Here is a 23,754-nt window from a genome sequence, read left to right on the forward strand (position 1 = left end):
ATACCAATACATTTTGCTCTCACCAGACACTGTACAGACAGGATTTTTAATAAGTTTCACTCTGACCAATGCCCATTTCATTTGCAACATCTTATCAAGAAAGCCACAAATTAACACCCTTTTTTAGTTCTTTTTTGTTCTTTTTTAGTCCTTTTTTGTTCTTATTCCAGAAACAAAACAAATAAACAAACCACGACAAAACACCAATATGATGCACTGACTGAAATGGCATTGAAACAGGTCATCTATGGGTTACTTTACAAGTTCGCTTCAGTTTCCGAAATGCCATTGGCTTCCCAGCCGATAGGACACAATACCTGTTCTCCTTACTTGGCTTTGAAACATTCTGTCTGACTCTTGTACTTTACACACATTTTTGTTCACTGATGTTTACTTTGTAACGACGGAGTAAGTTCTCAAATGACTGCCTTAATTCCTCAGCAAGGCATAACATGCACAAAAGGCTCAATTCACAGATTTAAAATCCTTCACTCTGCATCAAGTTCTTGAGATCCTCTTGATGTTCTGCACACCTATTCCACTGCGAGGATCTCTCATGAAGTTCATTAACAGACCCTGCTTAATGCTCTTAAGAACATGAAGAATGACGTGTACAGAAATTAATCTCTTGGGAAGGTGGCGGGTGGAGTATCTCAAAATAAAATTGGTAGTTTCAGAGGAAAGCAAGGTATTGATTTCTTCAGGCATTACGTAAACTAGGACACTTGAAAAGGAGACAGACAAAAAAAAAAAAAAGCAAGCCTTCATAAAAGATGACTTGTCAGTGCATGCATAATATTACCCATTCACTGTCACGGTGGGGGTTAAACCCATATAGCATTCAAAATTTATTGAATACGCAAAAATGTGTTCGAGATAAGTAGGAAAAATGCTGAATAGCTTGAAAAATAGATCATATGTCTAAGAACAGAATATCTACCAACATGCAATAAAACCTCCTATACCTAATTGGCTGCGCTTTTTCAGCATTTCAAAAAGCTTTGTAACAGTTTTCTATTGCAGAACCAGGATAACTAGTTCCATAGCAAACTGGCTGACATTTCAGAACCCATTTTCAAGCTCAAGGAGGGGGGGGGGGAAAAAAAAATCCAAAAGATTTAAGCATCAGATATATATTGCTTTCCTATGTGGGATGCATCCTCTGCAGCCTAATTATATATTTATATGATATATCTGGCTTATGCAACGTATGATCATATAATATAACTAAACCCACCACTATTTTTGCCTAGATTAGGTGTTAAAAAAAAAAAAAAAAAAAAAAAAATCTGTCAACATCGAAGTTGCTGTTTAGTGAATAGATGAGTGTGCTGGATCTTGTGTAATATTATATATATATATATATTTTTAAAAAAATCAATGTTTCAGAAATAAATAAAAGCAAAGTTTCATTTTTGAATGAAGTCCTGGGAGCGCCATCTTGTTATATTTTTCTATATTATTGCTGACAAACACAGGGCAAGTAAAGTAAGGAGTACAGTACTAGTTAAAAAGAAAGTAAAAAAAAAAAAAAAGTGAAGATTCTACACACTTATTTTTTTTATTTTTTTTTTTACATTCCCCACTTTCTTTTTAAATAGTCCTGCACTCCTCGCATCATACCTTACTTGCCCGGTGCTTGTCAGCAATAATATAGAAAAATATAACAAGATTCAGTTGTGGAATGCAATACTTTATGACTTTGTTAAATTCCTTGTCCACCCCCAAAGTCTTGCATCTGTATATTTGGGATACAAATATTAACAGGCCAGAAATAGAAATGGCACAGAACTGTTTTTTTTTTCCCCTTCTTTCTTCCAAAAATACTAGACAGTCCCAATCGAGAGCTTTTGCCAGTGACCTAAAGACCTCTCTCATCAACAATGTCCCTGTGACAGCTTGCGCCTTGTGCAACATGGTGGTAGCTGTTCTTGTCACTACTGGTGGCAAAGAAGCAACTTATCAAGTGTTTTAATGTCATTAACATGAATGACACAGTGACCTATACTGTGGTTACGGCCACCAGCATGACACCAGCGAGCTTGCAGCACAAGCCTGAGACATATACTTAGATTCCACAGTGACCTTGAGGTACATGAGGTCAATTTAAGCTTGTAAGGGCATTCTGGCAATAGCGTGACCATTTTCTTCTTCTTCTTCATTTTTTGTTTCCGGTTACACATAGCAACCTATTATTTAACATATATGGACATCTGTCCTGTGTACATTAACGTTCAATTAACTTTGTTTAGGCATGTGACATGCAGGGATTTTATGTAAAGAGAAATGTAATCCTTAAAGATTACAGGATAGAAAAAACATGGAATTTAAGGGTTCATAAAACTCTTGAGACAAGAAGGGAAACTTTGTGACATTTATACCATAACAATGCTGCTTGTGTCAGACATTTTTGATTCAGAGCAACTAGTGTTCATCTTGCAAAATATTGAACTCTTAGAATACATTTTTTTATTGGACTAACAAATATATGTAGTGACAAACACGACTCAAATCAATGCAACGTTCCTGCTGATAATTCCACTTTAATAACGTAGCTCCAGACTTAATCTTAAGGAATTCTATAAAGAGGCAACATTTTCTGCAGTAATTTACAATTATAGTATGAGGATACCTGACAACAGAATAATGATAGACAAGAGGTGAAAAATGCTTAGAGGTGTTCACAATAAATACAAAATACTAAAACCAGCTTTTCTAATCGTGCAATTGGTGTGTCACACAAAAAGAAAACCATTCATTAAAAATAAAAATTGGTGGTGAGACGGTATTTACAATAATCTGTAATACTTCTTTTGGGAGCTCCAACTTCTCAGATATCTGAAAGATTTGTTTATTTGAAAAAGGATTCTGTCAGTGATAAATAAAGTAAAACGATTACCTCTTTTCCTGCTGCACATACCTCTTGGTATAGAGGCCCAGCATGTTACTGGCTTTCTTCTCTATTTGGCTACAATACTTGCCAATCTTTATGTCATTATGAAATAATGATTCCCAGGTTCTTGGAGCTTACATTAGTTGTCCGAAGAATCATTTAGTCAGGGTTTTGTCCATTTGTGACCAATGTGCATCACTGCATGAGAACGTTATTGCCACACAGACACAGTCAAAAGACACACAACAGGAAAATAGTCACTTTTACCTGGTCTAATTATGTACTCCGAGCCTCCACCCAACAGCTTATTACAGAATCCTATCTTTCATGTGCCGTAATCATGCAAGGCACTAAATACATGGTTGGCATCATACAGGTAACATTATACTCTGGCATATTGCGACAGAGACACCAACACTCTGTACCATGAGACTTTTCCCCCCCTCTTTGCAACATAAGGTTTCACTGTAATTTCTAACCCTGGCTTAGTTTCAAGTTGGACACATTTTTCTCATTAAAAGAAGGGGGAAAAAGGGGGCGGGGAAGAATAAAGAGAAAGGCCTGGACTTGGTGGAGATTGCTGTGTAAAACAGGGTAAGCTAATCTTAACACACCCCCACCATCAGACAGCCCCAAGGGGCTTCCCCCTCCCTGCTGGACAGCTTAGAAAGGGCCCCTGCTAGGGGGAGGTGCATACACACACGCCAATATGTATGTATAAACACACGTGGTACTAGATTACCCACACTGGATGGACTAGTATTGTGGTTCCTGTTGAATGAACATCCGTCATCTATTTCACAGCAATAAGCATGTACGTCGAGTCAACATCACAAGAACGCAGTTCTTTTCAATTTTTTTTCTCCTTATGAGAAAACTCTGTACATTCATCCACACAATATGTTCACCATACCATGTTATTACTGAACTGCAGCCGAAAAGAGGTTTCTATACATTAAAAAGGAGTCACCTAAGAGCATCACCATTTATTTCACCCTGTAAATTGCATTTTCTCTAATTAAATTAACAGATCTTGGCTCTCTTAAATGTCTTCAAACTACTGGTTCAGGCTCTTAACTTAATATGCTTGAAGGGGGTGAAGTGGAGGAGGGGGGGGGGGGAGGGAGGAAAAAAAATATATACTCATCTACTCCAGATTAGGTCACATAACTCAAAACCTTTAGTTTGTTTCGGTCAATCAAACTACATTTTATTACACTCCATATCTAGCTAACCAGTGCTGTGGTGTTTGTTGGTGCCATATAGGAAAACAGAGGGTCTGGTTTCAAAGTTAAGCAGGAGAGAGTTTGGAAACCTGTAACGGAAAGCTGGCTGTAATAGATCCATGAAAACACAGCCAGGAGTAATAAGCTGCTAGATTTGTTAAAAGGCACAGGGCAACCAAAAAAAAAAAAAGTGCTTTTAAAAAGGGGTAGGTCACTGGGAGGCTGAGCAGTAGGTTATGCACAGAGGTGGTCATAGAAGTATATAAAAAAACAAAAAAACGCTGGTTTCCATGGCAATTGCCTTAATTTTGTAGAACTTTGCACACCTTTTCGATGAGACACTTCATAAACCGTGATTGATGTAAAGAGGAGTAGATTAGGTAGGCTGGGCTGAGAGGGAAAATATTGATTTAAACAATGTAATTTTGCTTCAAATACATAATTCTGATGTAATTAAAACCAGAATATAGCCTCTTGTATTCCCACAACTTTAATAGGCCCACATGGATTAAAAGGTAAACCCTACAGGCAGTAAACCAGTTTATCAAACACTGTTCGGTTTTAAAATACACAGATACCTATGCCCTATCCAAAGAACAGCCATGCCTACCTCAATATATGGGATATAGCAAACCAAAACAACCAACGAAAATGTACCTTATACACACACACACACACACACACACACACACACACACACACGGATACTTATCAAATGTAGATGAATACAGCCTCCCTCAGATCGCTCCCGGCTAGCGATCAGCTTGACCACAAGAATATGCAAAACACAACGAGGGAACCGGCTGTTGGTCTAAATAAGAATAAGAAAATATAGTGTAATACAGTTTACAATATAAACACTGCGCAATATGAAATGAATTGTCCAAAATCCTGTGAGTGCATTTCATATTGCGCAGTGTTTATATTGTAAACTGTATTACACTATATTTTCTTTATTCATTCTTATTTAGACCAACAGCCGGTTCCCTCGTTGTGTTTTGCATATTCTACCTCAATATATGTTATATGTGAGCAACACGCAAAACAGCTTTCACTGACATTGCAAAATGACGATGTGTTATAGACAAATACCATCAACTTTGCATCCTACAAATCTACCATTTACTGTCCAATGTTTCTAGAGACAGCAGAAGAGACAACGTAACATATTTAAGTACTATGCATCTATAACTAATAATGGGGGTTACTGAAGATAGTCACCCAAGCACATAATGAGTGTCTGCGTTACTTCTCTTTTAGAACACAAAGTGGTTTGCAAACATTAGAACAAGTTAGACAACAGTGGATTTATTTCTATCATTACTAGCAGAAAACAGTACTTCCCCCCCTAAACTTTAATATAAAAATATTGATTCAAACTAGTCACCAGTTACAAAAGGAATGGGGTGGGGGAGGAGAGAGTAGTCGAAAAAGTTTTTGATACAAAAAAAAAAAAAAAAAAAATTATATATATATATATATAAAATAAAATAGGACAGAATGGTACTCCACAAGGACATTAAAAACAGTATTAATGGGGGCGGGGCCTGGCCGCAGAAGGGAGCAGACGCATGTTGATGCTGCTCCCGTAGCTGATCCGACTTATTGCCGATTTTCGACTAACGGAGACCGTGAGCTGGCTCAAGCAGGAACCCACCCGACTGGGGAATCCGAGACCTGCTGAATGACACCACAAACGTGGACTTTGGCAGAGGGTCAGTGCCTATTAATGATGCGGCCTACAAGCATGGCGGCGGCGGCGGGGGAGACGGCCGCTCTCCCACCGCTCCCAAACACAGCATGGCAGAAACTGAGTCCCCGTTCCCCCCCCTATGGACCGGCGGGGGTAATCCCGGTCCCTACCACGCTGACACACACTGCCCATCGACCCTTAACTGCCCACTCAAGCCAGGGTTCTGGATGCTCCAGACCCGGCAACTTGCTACCCCTCACGAAACCGCATGGCGAGGGCCCTAAGCGTGAAACAATGCAAGACAAATCGAGCTCGGCAAAGATGGCGGCACGAGAACAAACTACTGCTAAGCGACTACCCATTCAGCCACCTAAGCATGCACTGGAGTTCGTGACCCGGCTCAGCACCTACCTCCGGGCAAAGTTCAAAACCCAGAGGCAAAGCTACAACCAAGCGTTGAAGGAGGTGAAGGCGTGGATTCGCCCGGCCACCCGGCGCCATCTGCCGGTTAACCCACCTTGTAACCCGCGAACAGCCTCCAGAAGGAAGGCACACCGCTCAGCAAGGCGCGAAACAGAAATGGGGCCCACACTCAGCGACGCCCGCGACCTCCAGCCCCAAAGCCGGACCCGGCGATCCACGCGTCCAACCTCCCACCCAGCGGAGCAAACAACACCGACCCAGCTCAGAGGTGACCCTCAAGGTACTGACCAGCCTCACAGACTACACTCCTGGGACGTATGGGACCAGCACTCAGCAGCACCATCGGTAGACCCGATAGCTTTGGCCTCACCCGACCATAAAATGAACTGTCCTCGATGGCCCGTAAGAGGTATTGGCTGAAGAACTCTGACTTCATCGGCGCCTCTCCTGTTGCCTGGTACACGGACTGATCTGAGACAAACCTCAAGTAAACTCTACTAATATCGAACCAGCCTGTGATTTATAATCGATACCCCATATCATAATAGTAGTCTTACCCTGTTAACTACCTGGAGGTGTTATTTAGTCAGTCATGTAGACAATTTGACGAAATTTGGCAACACACCTGTGCTCACATGTTTTAAAAATGTCGTAACTTGTTCATAGCTTAACTTACCTGACCAGTACCACTAACGCTGAACTAGCCAGACCTGCTTGCATATTGAAGTTAGCATGTACCTAGCATAAGTAACTAATGTTTTTTTTTTTATTTATGTGTAACCTGTCGCCTGACTAGCATGACCTAGCGAGATACTAATCCGGATCCTACGATCCTTAGCTTGTATTTTCAAATTGGAGCTTAACTACGTTACATAAAAAAAAAAAATTAGGCATTGAAAATCTGGAAATGTACTTTAACTTTGTGTATTGTTGTACCAACCCTATAATGTAACTCGCTTTAACGTTAAAAAAAAAAAAAAAAAACAGTATTAATAAAGTGCACATATTATTGGCACTTTTTTATATTGCGCCAAAACATTCCACAATGCTTAACATTATAAAACGGAAAAATTTGACAATAAATGAGACAATTGCAAAAAGTTACAAGAATAGGTAGATGAGGAACCTGCTCAAACAAACAAATTCTAGAGGACAATGTTCTTGTACAGTCAGCACTAGTCAAAGATGAATTGAAATCAGGATAAGATTTATATTAGATTATCCCCTGCCCCTCCTGTACACATTGCTATGATCATTGTTTAACCCCAACACTCTTTACCCTTTGTCACAGAGGGAAGAATTCCGCCTCCACCAAAATGTTAATCTAATTAGGGAAATCTACCGAATCCATTTAACAAGTCATGGTTTCCTGGCATTCGCACAACATGTTGGTTAACACAAGATTCCAAATATACATTTGTGTGACTTTCCCTTTAACGTTTTTTTCTCAAAGCTATCTGCTCAACAGCTGGCATCTCTCCCCTAATCTTCTTAGTGTTCGTGCTATAAGAATGGCTGATGCTCCACAGGAGTACTAGAGAGTGAATAGAAACTAGTTACAGCAATCTCCTATGTGTCAGCTACCATTATATATAGCCTATATTAGCTAAGCTCCCACCCAGAGCAACACATCAGTTACCACAAAATCAACTGTATGACAGAAGAATGGTCATTTGACTGCCAAGCATACCTCAAGTAGGGCATTTAGATAAGATATAGGTTTGACATCCATTAATCTAACTCATTCCCTTCCCTCTCAAGGGAGTAAATTCCCACGGATGTGTTTCTCTATGATGATGAGCAGATTGTGTATTTTATACATTACACGGATTCATTTCAAATGCATGTAGCATTAAATATGAAGTGGGAAGATCATATGTCTGTCAAGATAAGACCAGTCTGTTCAATCAGTGCACTGAAAAAGTAAACTAAACAACGTGTAATAGTACCGTGCATAACATCTCAAAGCCTTGACTATGGTACACCCTCATTTGTTTGGTACAGATACACAGTATGGAGTAGGAACTTATTTTTGTTCCCAAAATAACCTGAATTGTGCCATGGATTTAGCAATCACCGTTTTCGGCTACAGGTTTGTGTCGTGAGCTTCTTGCCCCCCTTTCATCATAAAATATTCTCTGGGATCTGGGACTACGCAAGTCTTTATTCTAAAGCTAATACAGTATCTGTTTGGAAATGGGCAACATCAGCCATAAAGGAAAGTATATGTTCAGAGACAATATTTGTGTGTCAGGGAACTGAAATGATTCTCCGTTACTATTAAAAAACAGGCCCAAAATTGGAAAAAAAAAAAAACCACAATATTCCTCACCACTAGAGTGTTATACGGTTGATATTAGACAGGACGGATGCATGCAATTTATACCAAATTCTGACTTAAATTACCTGTATTTGCTTTACAGGAGTTGTTATAGAGATGCTGGCCCAGTGTTCCAGTGCCAACATTCCCAGAAGTTCCCAGTTCTCAAAATAGAAGTCTACCACTTTCTATGAAGTAAAAATGGCTGCCACTTGCAATCAGACAACACTCAATCCTAGGTTTCATCCTACTTATGTTTATACAAAGGGCTAAAATGTAACTGTATCAGCCGGTTTTATGAATATTACAGCCACACAATCTGCTGTATGGCTAGTTACCTTAACAAGCAGGTGCAGGGTTGTATTTTGTATAAATGGTCGTGGAGCCGATAGTCAGAGGGAACCAATAAGAAAAGCTGAATTTACATTTCAGTTGTCACAGTAGCGGTTAATGATTATATGTGTGACAGATCAAAGATGCAGACATGTTCAATTCTTTCTATTGTGAAAGAAGAGGTCTATAGATTTTTTACATGCCATTGGCAAGTGAAAATTCACCCTTAACATGCAGTGTCCCACAGGCTAGGGGGGAAAGTGGGACAGACATTCGGCGCTCCTCAAATGCATCAATTAAATTTTTTATTTTTTTTTAGACATTCTTTATTTATAGTTTTTTTCCAAAACAGGGAGGGAGACAGAAAAAAAGAGAGGGAGGGGGGGTTAGGGGAGAGGATAACAAGCATCGCATTACATTGTACAGAGCATGGTTGAACAGTGTGATTAACTCAGTTGAATAAGGTTATACATTCACGACAAATGGGCAGTTAGCTTGTAGTGAATCCACGCGGGCTGAGCTCCGTTGGAGGACGGAGTCGTGGTCCATGAGAATATGTTGCTCTGAGATGTACTGGAGGGTATGGTCGTGTGACAAGTTTTATCAGGGGGTAGACCCCTCACTTGGATGGGAGGTATTCGACTAGGAGAGTTGGAAGTGTACGGGTCTCGGTCAGTCATAGCATTTCTAAGTGCATCAATTTAATTTTAATAGTGGTTGCACATCACATACAGGAAGTATGTTATGTGCTGGCAAGGTATCAAGAGTCTAAGGCAGCGTTTCCCAATTGGTGCTCCACGAGAACAAAATTGAGGTTCCAATGTGAATTCCCCCATCCAAGATGGCCGCCGCTCCCTGCTGTTCCAGGAAGGTCGGAAACAGCAGAGATCGCGAGATTGCTACACACTTATGCATGCCTGTCCTGTGTGAGCCCGCCCAGCGTCATTTAAGGTAAGAATTCCTCCAAGCCCAGTATTCCTTCATTCCACTCTCCTCCCAGCATCCATTAATTCTTCTCTCCTCACAAGATTAATTTCCTCCATATATTGTTTTATTCCTCTCTCCTTCAGTATTCTCCCATTCCTCTCTCCCCTAGTGTTAAGCTGCCTTACACTGACTTAGCATATTGATGCAAGTGCAATATCTAATTTATTTTGATAAATGCTCCATGGGGTTCCCTATTGTTCTCACAAGAGCAGGGGGTTTGACTTTTGGTTGAATTGAGGCATGCTTGCATAGTGACATATAGTGTTCATGGAAGTAGCTGCAATTTCTTCTAACTACCAAATAATTGCAATAGAGAAATGAGAGTATCCACATGATTTTGTCAATTTTAAAATAAAAAATATATATATATTTATTATTTTTTTTCCTGCGTACCACCAGTAGAAATCTGCGATATACCAAAAATTTAATTCTAAGAGCTGCTGACAAAACAGTGTCCTTTTGTGAAATCTGTAGTCAAGTGTTCTCTTTACTCCTTGATTGAGCAAAAATCTTGCTTGTGTTCATTTCCTTCTAAAAAAAAAAAAGTTTTAAAACACAGCATCTGTTGCAGTCAGGTAGTGAGACCTGTTTAAAAGTGTTCTATTCTTTATGCTCCAAGATGGATTCAAAATCCTTGTTACATTAAGTTATTTCTAAGAGCATTATAAAAAACAGCACCCATTGCAGTCAGGTAGTGAGATCTGTATTTTTTCAGGTTAGAGAAGGGTTTGATTTTTTTAGCCACCAACAACCATGAATTTGGACAATTGGTTAAAACAAGGAACTATCAAGAGAAAAATTATTACTACTTATAATTGTTCGACAATTTTGGAAAAGGTCTTCTCAAACAAAGAAAAGAAAATGTGACTGCAGCTACTTAAAATTTGGATTCACAAGTGCCAGAAATAAAAATGTACCTCAAGCACAATGCTTAGTATGTTAGAAAATACTGCCAAACAGTTCGTTAGCACCTGCAAAATTATATCGTCATTTTGAGCAAAACCACCCAGAGTACAAAGATAAAAGACATTGCCTTTAAGCGAAAGCTTCAGGAGCATCATAAGACTAAACATATTTGAAAGGGATAATAAAAAAAAAAAAAGGCACTTATTAAAAGGTTTGTGCTACGGCATAAATATTTTTTCGGGGGTTCCACAATATTGTTATACTAGGTCAAAGGGTTCCATGAGAAAAAATAATTGGGAACCCCTGGTCTAAAGAATGGTTTATGGATGTTCCAGGACACGTCAGCAAGGACCTCAGTACTGCTAGCATACTGTACAGACACCAATATAGCTTTCGTGGAAAGTAATGCACATCCCAGCAGATCCACAAATACTCAATGCAAACCTCTATACATAGAAGCTCACTTATCCTACAGGCAAAATAGGCATGGAAATCAAGGCGTATGCTGTGACCCTCCTTTCAAACAGACCCCAGAATATACTCCCAGAAGAACGCGCTCCAGCCAAGCTTGGAATAAACACAATGTATTGTACACATACATAGGTGGTGGAGCGCAACTTTTTGAAGTGAATAACAGTAGACTTTAAACTTTGTGGCATCTGTGTGGGAGTACAACACACACACACTTAAATAAAAAGGGTTACTTTCCCTGCAGACATTGGCAGAGGAACACCTGTGAATACTCATTAGCCAACATACTTAGATGTCAACATGGAAGATTCATTTTTCTGATTTATATCCTAAACCGGACTGCTCAATGAGTGGCCATTAGCATTGAGACCACCTGCTACGGCTAAGAGACATACGGAATGACTGACCCAGCAGGCTTTAGAGAGACAAAATACAGAGCTGCAACGAGAGGAGAGAAAAAAAAAAATCCAGAAGACCTACATAGACAGACTGGTGCCAAGTGCCTTACTATATGGAAGCCTGAGAGAGGAAAAAATTAAATAGAAGTATGTAAGGACAGCAAGAATAAGATCGAGCACAATGTGATCACCTGGTTCCAGTTATTTGTAGAGATCAATTTTAGCATGTATTGCAACCACCTGCTGTCTTACATGTCACAATCATTATTTGTGTCTGCACAGGAGTTAGCAGGCTGGGTGGGCATAGTTATATCTGATATTGCATGGTCGACCGAATGGTCAAATATCCAGGGACTTCTCTTTTCACCACTCCTCTTAGCCATCTCCCTGGAGCCACTACTACATTCCATCAGAACTGACCCACAAATACAGCGTGTACGGATCATGAATCAGGAAGTGAAAGTGGCAGCATATGTTACTGATGATTACCGACCCAAAACGATCCATGGCCAGATCAGAAACACTTCTGCACGAATATGGGAACATCTCGGGATACAAGGTAAATCTCACCAAGTCGATAGCAATGCCCTTTCACATGACCGACCAGAAAGTGATGCTAATCAAACAGATCCACCACATCAAAACTACCACAGACTCACTCATGTACCTAGGAGTACAACTAACAGCAGACCCAAACGCGTTATTCAGGTACAATTACACACCACTCTTCATAACACTGACATACAACCTAGAAAAATGGACAGATAAACCCATAACATGGCTGGGGCGCATACATTGAGTTAAGATGAATGTCATGCCCAGACTGCTGTTCCTCTTCCAATCTATACCAGTGGGGATCACAAGGAGAGACCTCGCTAACATACAGAGAGCTATAGATGCATTTATTTGGCAGAGGAAACAACCCAGATTAGCCCACACCATACTTTACAGGCCTAAATTGACATGTACATCTATACGTTAATGACGAGGTAGTAACATATGAACACCTGAGATTGCTTGCCTAGGCACTCGCGATTTCTTCAGATATGCACAGTTTAGGGACTTTGCGCAGACCGCCGGAGTTAGAAATGCAGCAGTAAACTGACTGACCTTTTTTGAAAAAATGTGCTTTCAGGAAACAACACCACCAACGAAACGGATCTCATTGCTATATAGTCACATTAGTTCAGAATCGGAGGAATGGGGTACACTGCAATATACAGACTGCTGGGAGCCAAACTTAGGAGAAATGTTGAAGGGAACTGACTGGCAAGACATCTGGGAGGCCTGTGCAAATAAATCCATATGTCCTTCCCTTCAGGAACAGGCATACAAAACACTCTAGGTGGTACTCGACCCCTATCAAACAATGCCACATGAAAGTAAGCCCAACGGACACTTGCTGGCACCTATGCGGAGGGAAAGGTAGCTATATACATAGGTGGTGGCAAGGTTCCAAAATCTAGGATTTCTGGCAGGGGGTGGTAGACCTGGGCACACCAATACTGCAGACACAGCTAACACTAGACCCATGGACCTGCCTCCAGTCCAAACCTAGCTAAACCAGAACAAAAATTATTGAACATGCTCTATCTGGCAGCCCACAAAGCATTAGCCCAGCATTGGATAAAACCGGAGACTCCCCAGCTTGCCTTAGTCATTTCTAAACTCAAGGATAACTACCTGATCGATAGGTTGAAAGTACAGGTTCGCAAATATTCTATTTCCAGAAAGTGTGGGATCTGTGGGAGAAATTTGAAGACGAGCACACACACACACACACACACACACACAATAAACCAGAATTGCAGAGGAGGGTATGGTGAGAATAAGGAGGGGGATCCTTTGCCTCTGGTGCCATGCCATCACACTGGTCCTCGCAAACTAGCTGGAGTGGGCTAATTTTACCAATAGGGCAACTACCCTAGTATAGGGTCCAGAGATCACCTCTAGGGTGTCTCGGTTGGTGGCTCTGCGGACAAGTGTTCTGACGGGGCATGGCGGTCACCAGTGGAGACAAACCTCCGGATCAACATACACAGGACCAGAGCAAGATAGCCTAGGTGCTAACAAACTGACAGTCAATGCTAAGACAACATCATAAGTTTAAGCTCGTAGAACTGTACCATTTTGTCAATGATGAGCCCTAAAGAGGCAGAGACAAGGTAACAGATTGCAGGCGACACGGGTGAGGTATTGGGCAAGGCCGGTCGCAGTACCGCTTAGGCCCCCTGGGGGGCAGCCAGGACAGGGTCACGGCTCACAGCCCACAAACAAGCACTGTCCGGGGGACACACAGGAGAGCCTGCGGGTGCAACCAGAGCCACCGGACCAACCCTGGCGCCACAGTGTTGTTGCCTAGAGCTGCTCATACGGGCTTGTACAAGCGCTGAAATTTATTTCTCTTATTTGTTGCATTTCCTCACTTAAAACAGTGCTTGATTTGTTTATACTTTTCTAGTTCATGTTAAACAAACAACTGTAAAACCTCGACAGATGGCAAACCAGTCTGATTTAACCAACATCTTGCTGTATGTATATTGTCACTTGGTTTTGCACAAACCGTACAATATTGTATTGCTGCTACTCTGTCGATGCATAAAGAAAACAATTTATTTTTTTTAAATATCCAGGGACTAAGAATCTGATGGAGACAACAATCTAATGGACATTTGAGGGTGACCGGAGTACTGATCAATGAAATGGTACAGGAATAACAAAAGTAACCATACACAACTAGCATGAACAAAATGGCAGTCAGCAATCACCGAGATGTAAAATTCAGACAAGAATGCATTGAATCATCAGGGGTACCAGGCTCCCTGGCATTGGTGGTGTGTGTTGGTATTGTGCTGCCCTAAGCATAACTAAACCCAGACACCCTCCTAACGTAAATTTTCCCTGCACCGTCCTGTCATCTCACAGCTCCTCCGGTTTAAAACAGACACTTACACCTTCACTGATGCACATATTCTCACTGACAGACACAGTCACTGGCAAACACCGTTTAACACACACATTTTGATTTAAGTCCACCCAGCCTCCCTACCATTTGGAGAGCTGGAGTGGATTCTTTTCCTGGAGTCTAGTGGGGCAGCGGTCATCTTCCTGCTCTGCTCCCTCACACGCAGTGTGAGAAGAACAAGAAGAGCAGGAAGATTAAAGCTCCCTCGCTGCTTCAACCTGTCTTGGAGAGGCCATAAGATGGCATGCTGGCCTGCTCCTGGGCTTCCCATGACACAAGGCATTTGTTAAAGATGTTGAAGCATTTAGGCATGAGTTTTTTTTTCGTTCCCCCCCCTTTTTTTTTTTTAGAGCTCCCCGGGAAAGTTCCGCCCAAGGTAAATGTCTTGTGATAGATACAGAGATGCCTGGCATTGATATGTTACAGATTAGCAGGGCATTCAATACTCTATATAATGAATGTCAGTGGTAACTGATGTCTTGATTTAGAAAAACTTGTTTTAAATGTGTTCATCATCTGATTTTCATGCGATCATTAGATGGAACCATGCTGAATTAAGTGTGCGCATGTAGATATGAGGGGATGCAGCACCAGCCAGAATTATTCCTGAGACACCCATGCAATATCTCATGCCAACAACAAGTCCTGTTTGACAAAATGAGTGGGTTTGTACAAAAGTGTAGGTTAAAACATGGCTTTCTCCAAAATAGAATGTAATTGTAGAGGCCAGACCCTTTTACCCCTTACTAAACTTTTATCAGTCAGACATTACTTCACACAAAACCCCCTCTACATGTCAGTGAAAACCATACAGGACAAAACAAACCAAAACCACGACAATATGTCAACATCCCACTGTACTGTATATGAATAAACCACCCTTGCTCATGACAAGTCTGTGCACATTCCTCATAATTCAGTAAACCATAAATATGACCTTATGTCCCACCACACACATACTATTAACTTTGAGCCTGTCTATTGGATATTAAATATTTTTACTTAGTTTCAGCAGAGCTTATTTTCTCTGTTATACACCGCTTTTCTTTTCTTTTAAAAAGGCACAGACTGTTCCTGCTTTCATAAAAATGTAACAAGGGAAGACTAGTTAATTTCGAGAAACGGGAAGCAAACAAGGTTGTTACTTCAAGTGAGCTGCCTCTTGCCAAATGCAGACAATAAGCCAGCACCCCACCAAGTCATCAATAGAATCGGCCAACCCTTCCACCACAAACTGCAAACCAACACCACAGGAATGTAAAAACATTACAACACACGGAGCAAAGCTAAACAACGACAATTTGCAGACATCACATCACTTCAAATCAAACCCAGCACCCATCCAATCCTAAAATCATCCTGATGAAAAGTAGCCAATACCCCAAATTGATACATAATAGATATAGGACTAAAATGCAGGACAAAGCATTCCATGGGTACATTTATTCTAATCAAAAGTATTGAATCATGCCCCCAACCACTTTTTTGGAATCTGTTCTAACGAGAAATCATTAAGATGTTTCATGCAGATAAGGACAGAAGACATAACAGTACGCAAAATATGTAAGAGGAATTACCTTTATAGGTTTCATGCATGGGGGATGTTCAAAAGTGTTCTCAAAAAAATTAAAAAAATAAGTCACTGTTTGAGATTCATCACACAGACCAGCACAGCAAACAGTTTAAATATAGAGATCTGAGCATCTGTTTCGATGAATCTACGTCAAAATCGGCAAAAGCAAAGTAAAGAGAAAAGAATTCAAAGAAAACAAGGGGTTCTTTCATGTATTAAACCAGGTGCATTGTTTTGTTCTAGCTTTAACCAGGATTACTAGTCAAAAGACTTTCATAGCTACATCGTATAGCTTTTAGTGTCACATTCCTTATGCTATTTTCATCCATCAGTTGAACGCAGCTTAGTTAAATTCAGCAAATGCCTTTAGGTGATACGAGATATAACAATCTTCAAAAATTATTGTCATGTACTGCCAGTAGAAAATACAGCCAAGTGAGTGATATCTGCGTGCAATGAAGCTGCTAAATGGTCTACAGGCTTTAAAATCGCATATTTGAATTAAAGAAGAAAAGAAAAGTAGATAGAGATTATATATATATATATATTTTATGTATGTGATGAAAAATACATTCAAGAGAAAAATATTGCCTTGTATATCAATCTGCTGAGATATATATATATATATATATATATATATATATATATATATATATTATATCTCAGCAGATTGATATACAAGGCAATATTTTTCTCTTGAATGTATTTTTCATCACACACAAATTTTTTATATATATATATATATATATATATAAAACATGGGGGGATGGTTGCACTCACCTAAACATGCTTACATGGAGTGCTGCTGGGGGCCATATTATACAATAAACAATACACAAGATCCAGCGCACTCTCCTATCTACTAAACAGCAACTTCAATGTTGACAGATTTTATTAGTTTGTAAAAGTTTTTTTTTTTTTTTTTTTTTTTTTTTTTTTTAAAAACACCTAATCTAGGCAAAAAAATAATGGGGATTTAGTTACATTATATGATCATACATTGCATAAGCCTGCCACAACGTCAATGTACCCCATATATATATAGCCTAATTTGCTCTTAAAGTAAAAGGTCCTAAATAGGAACATGAACAATCTGGAAATCACATTAAAAAAAAAATTAATAAATTATATACACACACACACCATCAGTAAAACTCAGTAAGACAGGAAGAAAGGGAATATTTCAATGGTCTTGAGTATTCCAAAAAAAAAAAAAAAATAATATATATATATATATATATATATATATATATATATATATATATACACATACATACACACACACACACACACACACACACACACACACACACACACACACACACACACACAGGCCAAATTCTTACCCTCATGAGCTTATATTTTAATTGTGCCTTAAATAACAAAATCTAAATATTGGTGAAATAGTCAAATACAATTGAAATATTCCCATTAAGGAATACATTGTATCATCATAACCATCTGGTCATTCAAGACTCTGCTCTAATTGAGATGGAATGTCCTACTCATTTAGTGTCACCCATGCCCTATAGAACTGACAGTGCTAAATAAGCAGGATATTCCACTGTTTATATACACGCCTGATTTTGAGGATGAAATGGGACCTTAAGAGGTTAATTAGGGCAGCAAACAATGTAGACCTGCAGATAAACAAAAGCAACTTAGCAGTGCAGATAAAGCCAAGATAAGTTTCCTAAAAAGGTCTATAAAGATGCTAACTAGCTGTTTAAATTACTAATTATATGGCAAATTACCAGTTGGAGGAAATGCTAAAAGGTTAGGAAATTAGGAGATTGTCAGTGTACAAAATTGGCCTTCTTACCCCACCCTGAGTTTTAGTTTTTTTTTTATCACATATCCAAAAAGATAAGATTTGGAAGGTAGGAAGTAACTACACAGCCCTTGAGGAAACACACAAAACAAGCAACAAACATCACAATACAAATGTTGAAACAAGGTTTCGCATTCAGTTAAAACAGGTATCAATCATTTAGCCAAGTAACCCAGTGAATGCATCATTAACAATCAGCACATTTAAATACAAGTATAGAGTAAAGCAATGATGTTCTCCCCCTTTCCTTACAGAAAAAAAAAGAAAAGGCTACCATGGAAGTTTAGGCTTTTTCTTAAAATATATTTTTACTTAATTGTGCCTGGGTGTCATAAATGAAAAAAAAAGTTAGTTGTGGCAACTGAATTTTTGTACAGTACAACTAATGCCAGATAGTACTCTGGAGAATTGCACTGCAAAAAGTGATCTACGTTGCACACTCGTGGACCTACCATCTCTAACAATTCTTGTTGGATTTTTGGTGCAAATTTTAAACGGTTTTATAGTGGAAAGCATTTTATAACCATCTGTAAGAGCATAATGTTGCAGTTGCACTACTTTTAAAGTTAAAAACTATTTGAGACATTTACATGCCGCCAGTGTCATTTACTAAACAATTAATTAAAATTGAATTGCAAAACAAAGGCAAAATTAGCTGATCTGAAAATATTCTCCAACCAAGTTATAGCTCTAGTTTGGCTATTTTGCCTTACTTTTGTGAGACTTAGAATTCCCTACAATCTGGAGTTTAGAAAATAACCAATATAAATTCTGGAATTTTTAATGTATTTTTTTTTTTTTTTTTTTGAAATTACGTTCCCTAAGCACCAGTTTCTTAGTTAAACCATTTCAAGTCTATTCCACAACCTCAACCGTTAACAGACCGTGTTTTTCACATACCGGTGTAGGAAACACACTTTTTTTTTTATGTAAATAGGTATTGTAACTTTTATCTCTTTCAAAAATATCCCACAGGGTACAATTACTCCTAGGTTTCAAATCTCTGACACAAAGTCATTTGCAAGAAACAATTGGAAGAAAACTGTTTCTACTGTTATGTTGTAGGCATTAACATGTCCATGTAACTATTTGCAATGTACCCTCCACAATTACTCTTTCATGAGCCTTACTACACTGGATTATGTTTACTACTGAAACTGTGCTGACTTCCTGCCACAAATTCACTAGAATGCTCAATTAAATCAGGAATATAATCCAACAGCAGCTAGCATAGAGGAGAGAGATTTGGAAAAAGATAAAGGGGGTGCCTATATGCATGATTACAAATGCATAAAACATTTAGATGCTAAACCTGGCATTAGTTATATACCACATACACAAAAGGGGGAGGGGTGGTAAATTAAAAAAAAATTGTATTTCTATTTAAACAGATGAGTGGTTACAAAATGAAATAAAGTGTGATAAAAAAAAAATTAAAAATAAAGTTATTTCATATTGCACTTTAGTTGACAGTAAATTTTTAACTGTAGTAAAAGATTTTTAAAAAATTAACTTTATTTTTCTTTTTAAAATCAGAGAAAAACGTTTTGTTGCCGAGGATTAGATCTTCTTAAAATAAAATGTCCCTCTTACAATGCAGACTGTGTGTCTGGCCCTAACCAGAGGACGTGAGGCCAACTTAACCCATAACGGTGTGGACAGCACAGGCATTGGGAATTTCAAACAGAAAAGCTGTGTCTCTCACATCACGCATTCACTGTGAACACACCACCTCATGGGGAGAGATCTACCTTGTCTGACTTGCAATTACAGAGCCATGAAATTGAGCTACAGTTTGTGAAATCCTTTGAGTTCAAGAAGAAAAAAAAAAAAAAAAAAACACACCACACATTCCCAAACCAATTTAGTATTCACTTCATATTTACAGACTAAACGATTTTTATAAATGAGGATACAGGTTTAAAGACTGGGAAATAATTGTATATTAAGATTAGAAAATGGAGGCACAGGAACAGAAATTTCATTGTTAAACTGACAGTGTAATTGTCTGTTTTATAGAGTGGTGAAATAGAACACTGTATAATATTACATTGAATAATGTACTATCATTACACTCCGTTTATGGCAATTTCCTACTCACACAATTTAAATAGAGACTGGCTGGTCAAAATATTTTATATTCCATAATGGCTCGCTGCTGGGGGAAAGTTATACTAAAAATAAAACATAACATTTTATGAAACTATAAAAAAAAAATATATATATATATAAATAATAGATAGGACGATACAGAAACAAAGGCTTCACGTGAAATATGTTGACTACACAGGCAATGGATTGGCAACTTCTCACTCATGTTACAAATATTCAGCATCAGATGTGAAAATATGCAGGATTTATCTAATCCTTTTTCGGACTAGAGTGGGCATGCCATAATAAAATAAAAACTACTAAATATCTGTAAAAAGGAGATGTATATGCCACAAGTTACATTCCTGCAAACCAGGCAATCGCAAAATAAAGAAACCATTGGCGAGGGCTTGTAGTAGCCCCCCTCCACAAAGATTCTGAAAAAGCTCATCTTAGTAATAGGGCCAAGCCCAGGATAGGCCATAGGTACCCCACAGTATAACACATCCCAGGAAACAAATCAGCAGGGCAAAGCTGGAAACAACTAAAGGGTCAATATATTGGAAATGTATTTTAGCCTAGTTATTTTATTGCAAGCCTTGATCAAAAAAAAAAAAAAATAATTTTATATATATATATATATATATATATATATATATATACACACGAAATCTATAAAAAAAAAACAACAACAAAAAAAAACGTTAACCTACTAGGTCTTCTTTACACAAATACACTTTGGGTTATTATACAATAAACAGTACCAGCTTAGGGGTGTGTTAATGCTTTTTCTGATGGCTGTGGAGAATGGGAGTAAGAGCCTAATGCAGGTCATCAATCCAAAGAACTTGTGGCATATCACGCAGCACCAGATTTCTTCCCACTGATATCAAATATATACTGCACGGATGCCCTATGAAAAGGAACCTAAATAAAAATTAAAACAGGACGCCTATACATCCCTTTTTATTAAATGCAGGTAGATCCCTAAAACAAAGATACACAGCTCCCTACAGATCACCCTAAAAATACACAGCTCCCTACAGATCACCCTAAAAACAAAATTACACCGCTACCTTTAGATCACCCTAAAAACAAAAATACACAGCTACCTTTAGATCACCCTAAAAACAAAAATACACAGCTACCTATAGATCCCCTTATGAAATGCAGGGCACGTACAGATCCCTCTATAGAATGCAGTAACACAGATCCGTATAGAATGCTCGGACACACGGATCCCCCTATAGAATCCAGGGATAATAAGTATAGAATGCTCGGACACCTTATAGAACGCAGGATACGTTCGGTCCTCCATGGAATGCTCGGACACTAATCCCCAATAGAATGTACAGAGCGCGGCTTACCTTCCACGGCTCCCACCGCCACCGGCAGCAAGCAGACGATCCACGCTAGGAGCATTGCTAGATCCCCGGGGACTCTATAACAAGCACAGGGGGACCGCTCATCCATCCAACCGGGCGGGCTCCAGCGGGTGTCTCCGGGATGCTGTGTGTGCTATCCGGGGCTCAGACTGTGCGTTCCCTGCGGGTGTACTGGCCGCCCGGCCGCGGTATATGGAGCCCGGCTATGATCTTGCTTGCTCCCTCCGCCCACCCGCGGGTACACTCCGATCACTCCCGAACCCGCACTGCAGCCACAGCTCAGCCTCGAGAGGGGGGATGTGTCAATCACAGCGCTTGCCCCGCCCACCCGTCCTAGTCTGCTAGCACCTGGCCTATGGCTAACCTGGCACCGTTTGTAGCCCCGCCCAGGAACGCGTGGAGCACGTGGGCACGTGAGGATTGTGGGCGTATCCTAGTAAAAAAGATGAATTGAGTTGGGCGGAGCCTTACCTGGGTTACCCCGCCCACTATATCCATTGGAAGATGACTCTGTCACCATGGAAACGCAGTAGAATATGTCAATCACTGCTGGTCCGCTCGTGTGCTTTGGACACTAGCGCCCCACTGCGACCGTGAGAGGAACTGCAGCCAATGGAAAAGTGTTAAAGGAGGAAGAAATAAAATGAAAGGTGCAGGAAATAGGACAAGAATAATGGATAGTGTGGGAGAATCATTAAAGGTAATCTGTCATCGTGTTCATTTGAAAGCCTGGCCTCTTATTCCGTCTGCTGTGCTCAGGAATCCAGCTCTCTCAGTCTGACCCTCTCATTCCATGAGCGCTGACCTAGTGTTCACTAAGTATTGGGAGAAATATCAAACTACAGGGATCTATTTTTTTTAATAACATCTGCTGAGCTGCTCCATTAATTCCAGGCTCCTGCTTTGTATAAACAGCATTGTATATTACTGGTGCTCATGTCATGTCCAAGTACAACATTAAATATGTTATTGTGTGTAGACAGAAATCCTGATAAATACAATATTCAGATTTAGAAAAAGAATCAGTTTGTTGTGTGCCATAGTACAGATACATAATGACATCATTTCCGGCCCTGGTAAATAAGTGCAGCTTGCAAACCTTATATGACGTCATCGTGGTAATACCTGGGACCCCTCAGTGGACAGACTCACAGAATTATAATAACACTAATTACTGGCCCTAATGTACTGAACAATCCATTTAGGTGCTAAATAGTTAAAATAATGAGTGGGTATCGGTTTTCATGGAAACTGTAAACTCTTGGGACTTAAAGTGAAATTGATTTTATTTTATCATAGTTTAAGAAATGCATTACTTGTCCTGGATTATTATCCATTAAAAATAATAATCTGAGCAGTGGTCCAGCTTCAAAGGGTGTATGTGCTATTATTTTGGCTTTGATCCCCTACAGGACCAGCATGTTTACACCTTGCACCCGTGGAGGATTTGGTCTACATCACAGCAACACCTGCAGGCATGTGCAATAGTTTGATACATGTGCGTTTCAGTGCACGTGTATACAGGGCTATCCTCAGAAAATGTTCCAGAGGGGGCAAAGTTGTATCTGCATGTAAGTCATTAAAATCAAAGGAAGGGCAATTTCTCCATACGGGTGCTTGCAGGGCCGGTGCAATGATTTTTGCCGCCCTAGGCAAAAACGATTTTGCCGTCCATTCGCTTTTTACATTTTTTTTATTTTTCTTTGTACACTATTTTTTATGATGGGTGGGGGTTTGAATCTATATATGGAGAGAAGCACTAAAGTTTTTGCAATGCAGGTTTATATTCCTAACACTATAATGTTCCTGTATTGTTTAGCTTTTTTTTTATTTTTAAATTAAAACTGTCCTTTGTGCACAAATACAATCACTGACACATACATACATAGATACACACAATCAGTGACCCATGCACAAATAAATTCACCGACCAATGCAAACTGACAACCACACTGATCCATGTAATCACACAAACACATTGATCCGTGCAGACACACACACACACTGACCCATGCAGGCATGCACACTGATCCATGCAGTCACACATACATTGATCCATGCAGACACACACGCACACACTGATCCATGCAGGCATGCACACTGATCCATGCAGTCACACATACATTGATCCGTGCAGACACACACACTGACCCATGCAGGCATGCACATTGATCCATGCACCCACATACTGATCCATGCAGTCACACATACATTGATCCATGCAGACACACACACGCACACTTTGATCCATGCAGACAC

At 39.6% G+C, this 23,754-nt stretch overlaps 1 protein-coding gene across 3 annotated transcripts in view; it reads right to left on the reverse strand.

Moving 5' to 3' along the window:
- EPHB3 (EPH receptor B3) overlaps window positions 1–21,802 on the reverse strand; it is a 41,155-nt gene extending 19,353 nt beyond the window's left edge. For all 3 annotated transcript variants that reach the window (XM_063442898.1, XM_063442897.1, XM_063442899.1), the window contains exon 1: window positions 21,478–21,802. In XM_063442898.1, coding sequence (XP_063298968.1) covers window positions 21,478–21,583 — 106 coding nt within the window. In that variant the 5' untranslated portion in view covers window positions 21,584–21,802. The remainder of the gene's footprint in view (window positions 1–21,477) is intronic.
- Window positions 21,803–23,754: the final 1,952 nt, after the last annotated feature.

Source organism: Pelobates fuscus, chromosome 2 (assembly GCF_036172605.1).
Source record: "Pelobates fuscus isolate aPelFus1 chromosome 2, aPelFus1.pri, whole genome shotgun sequence".
Lineage (NCBI taxonomy): Eukaryota > Metazoa > Chordata > Amphibia > Anura > Pelobatidae > Pelobates > Pelobates fuscus.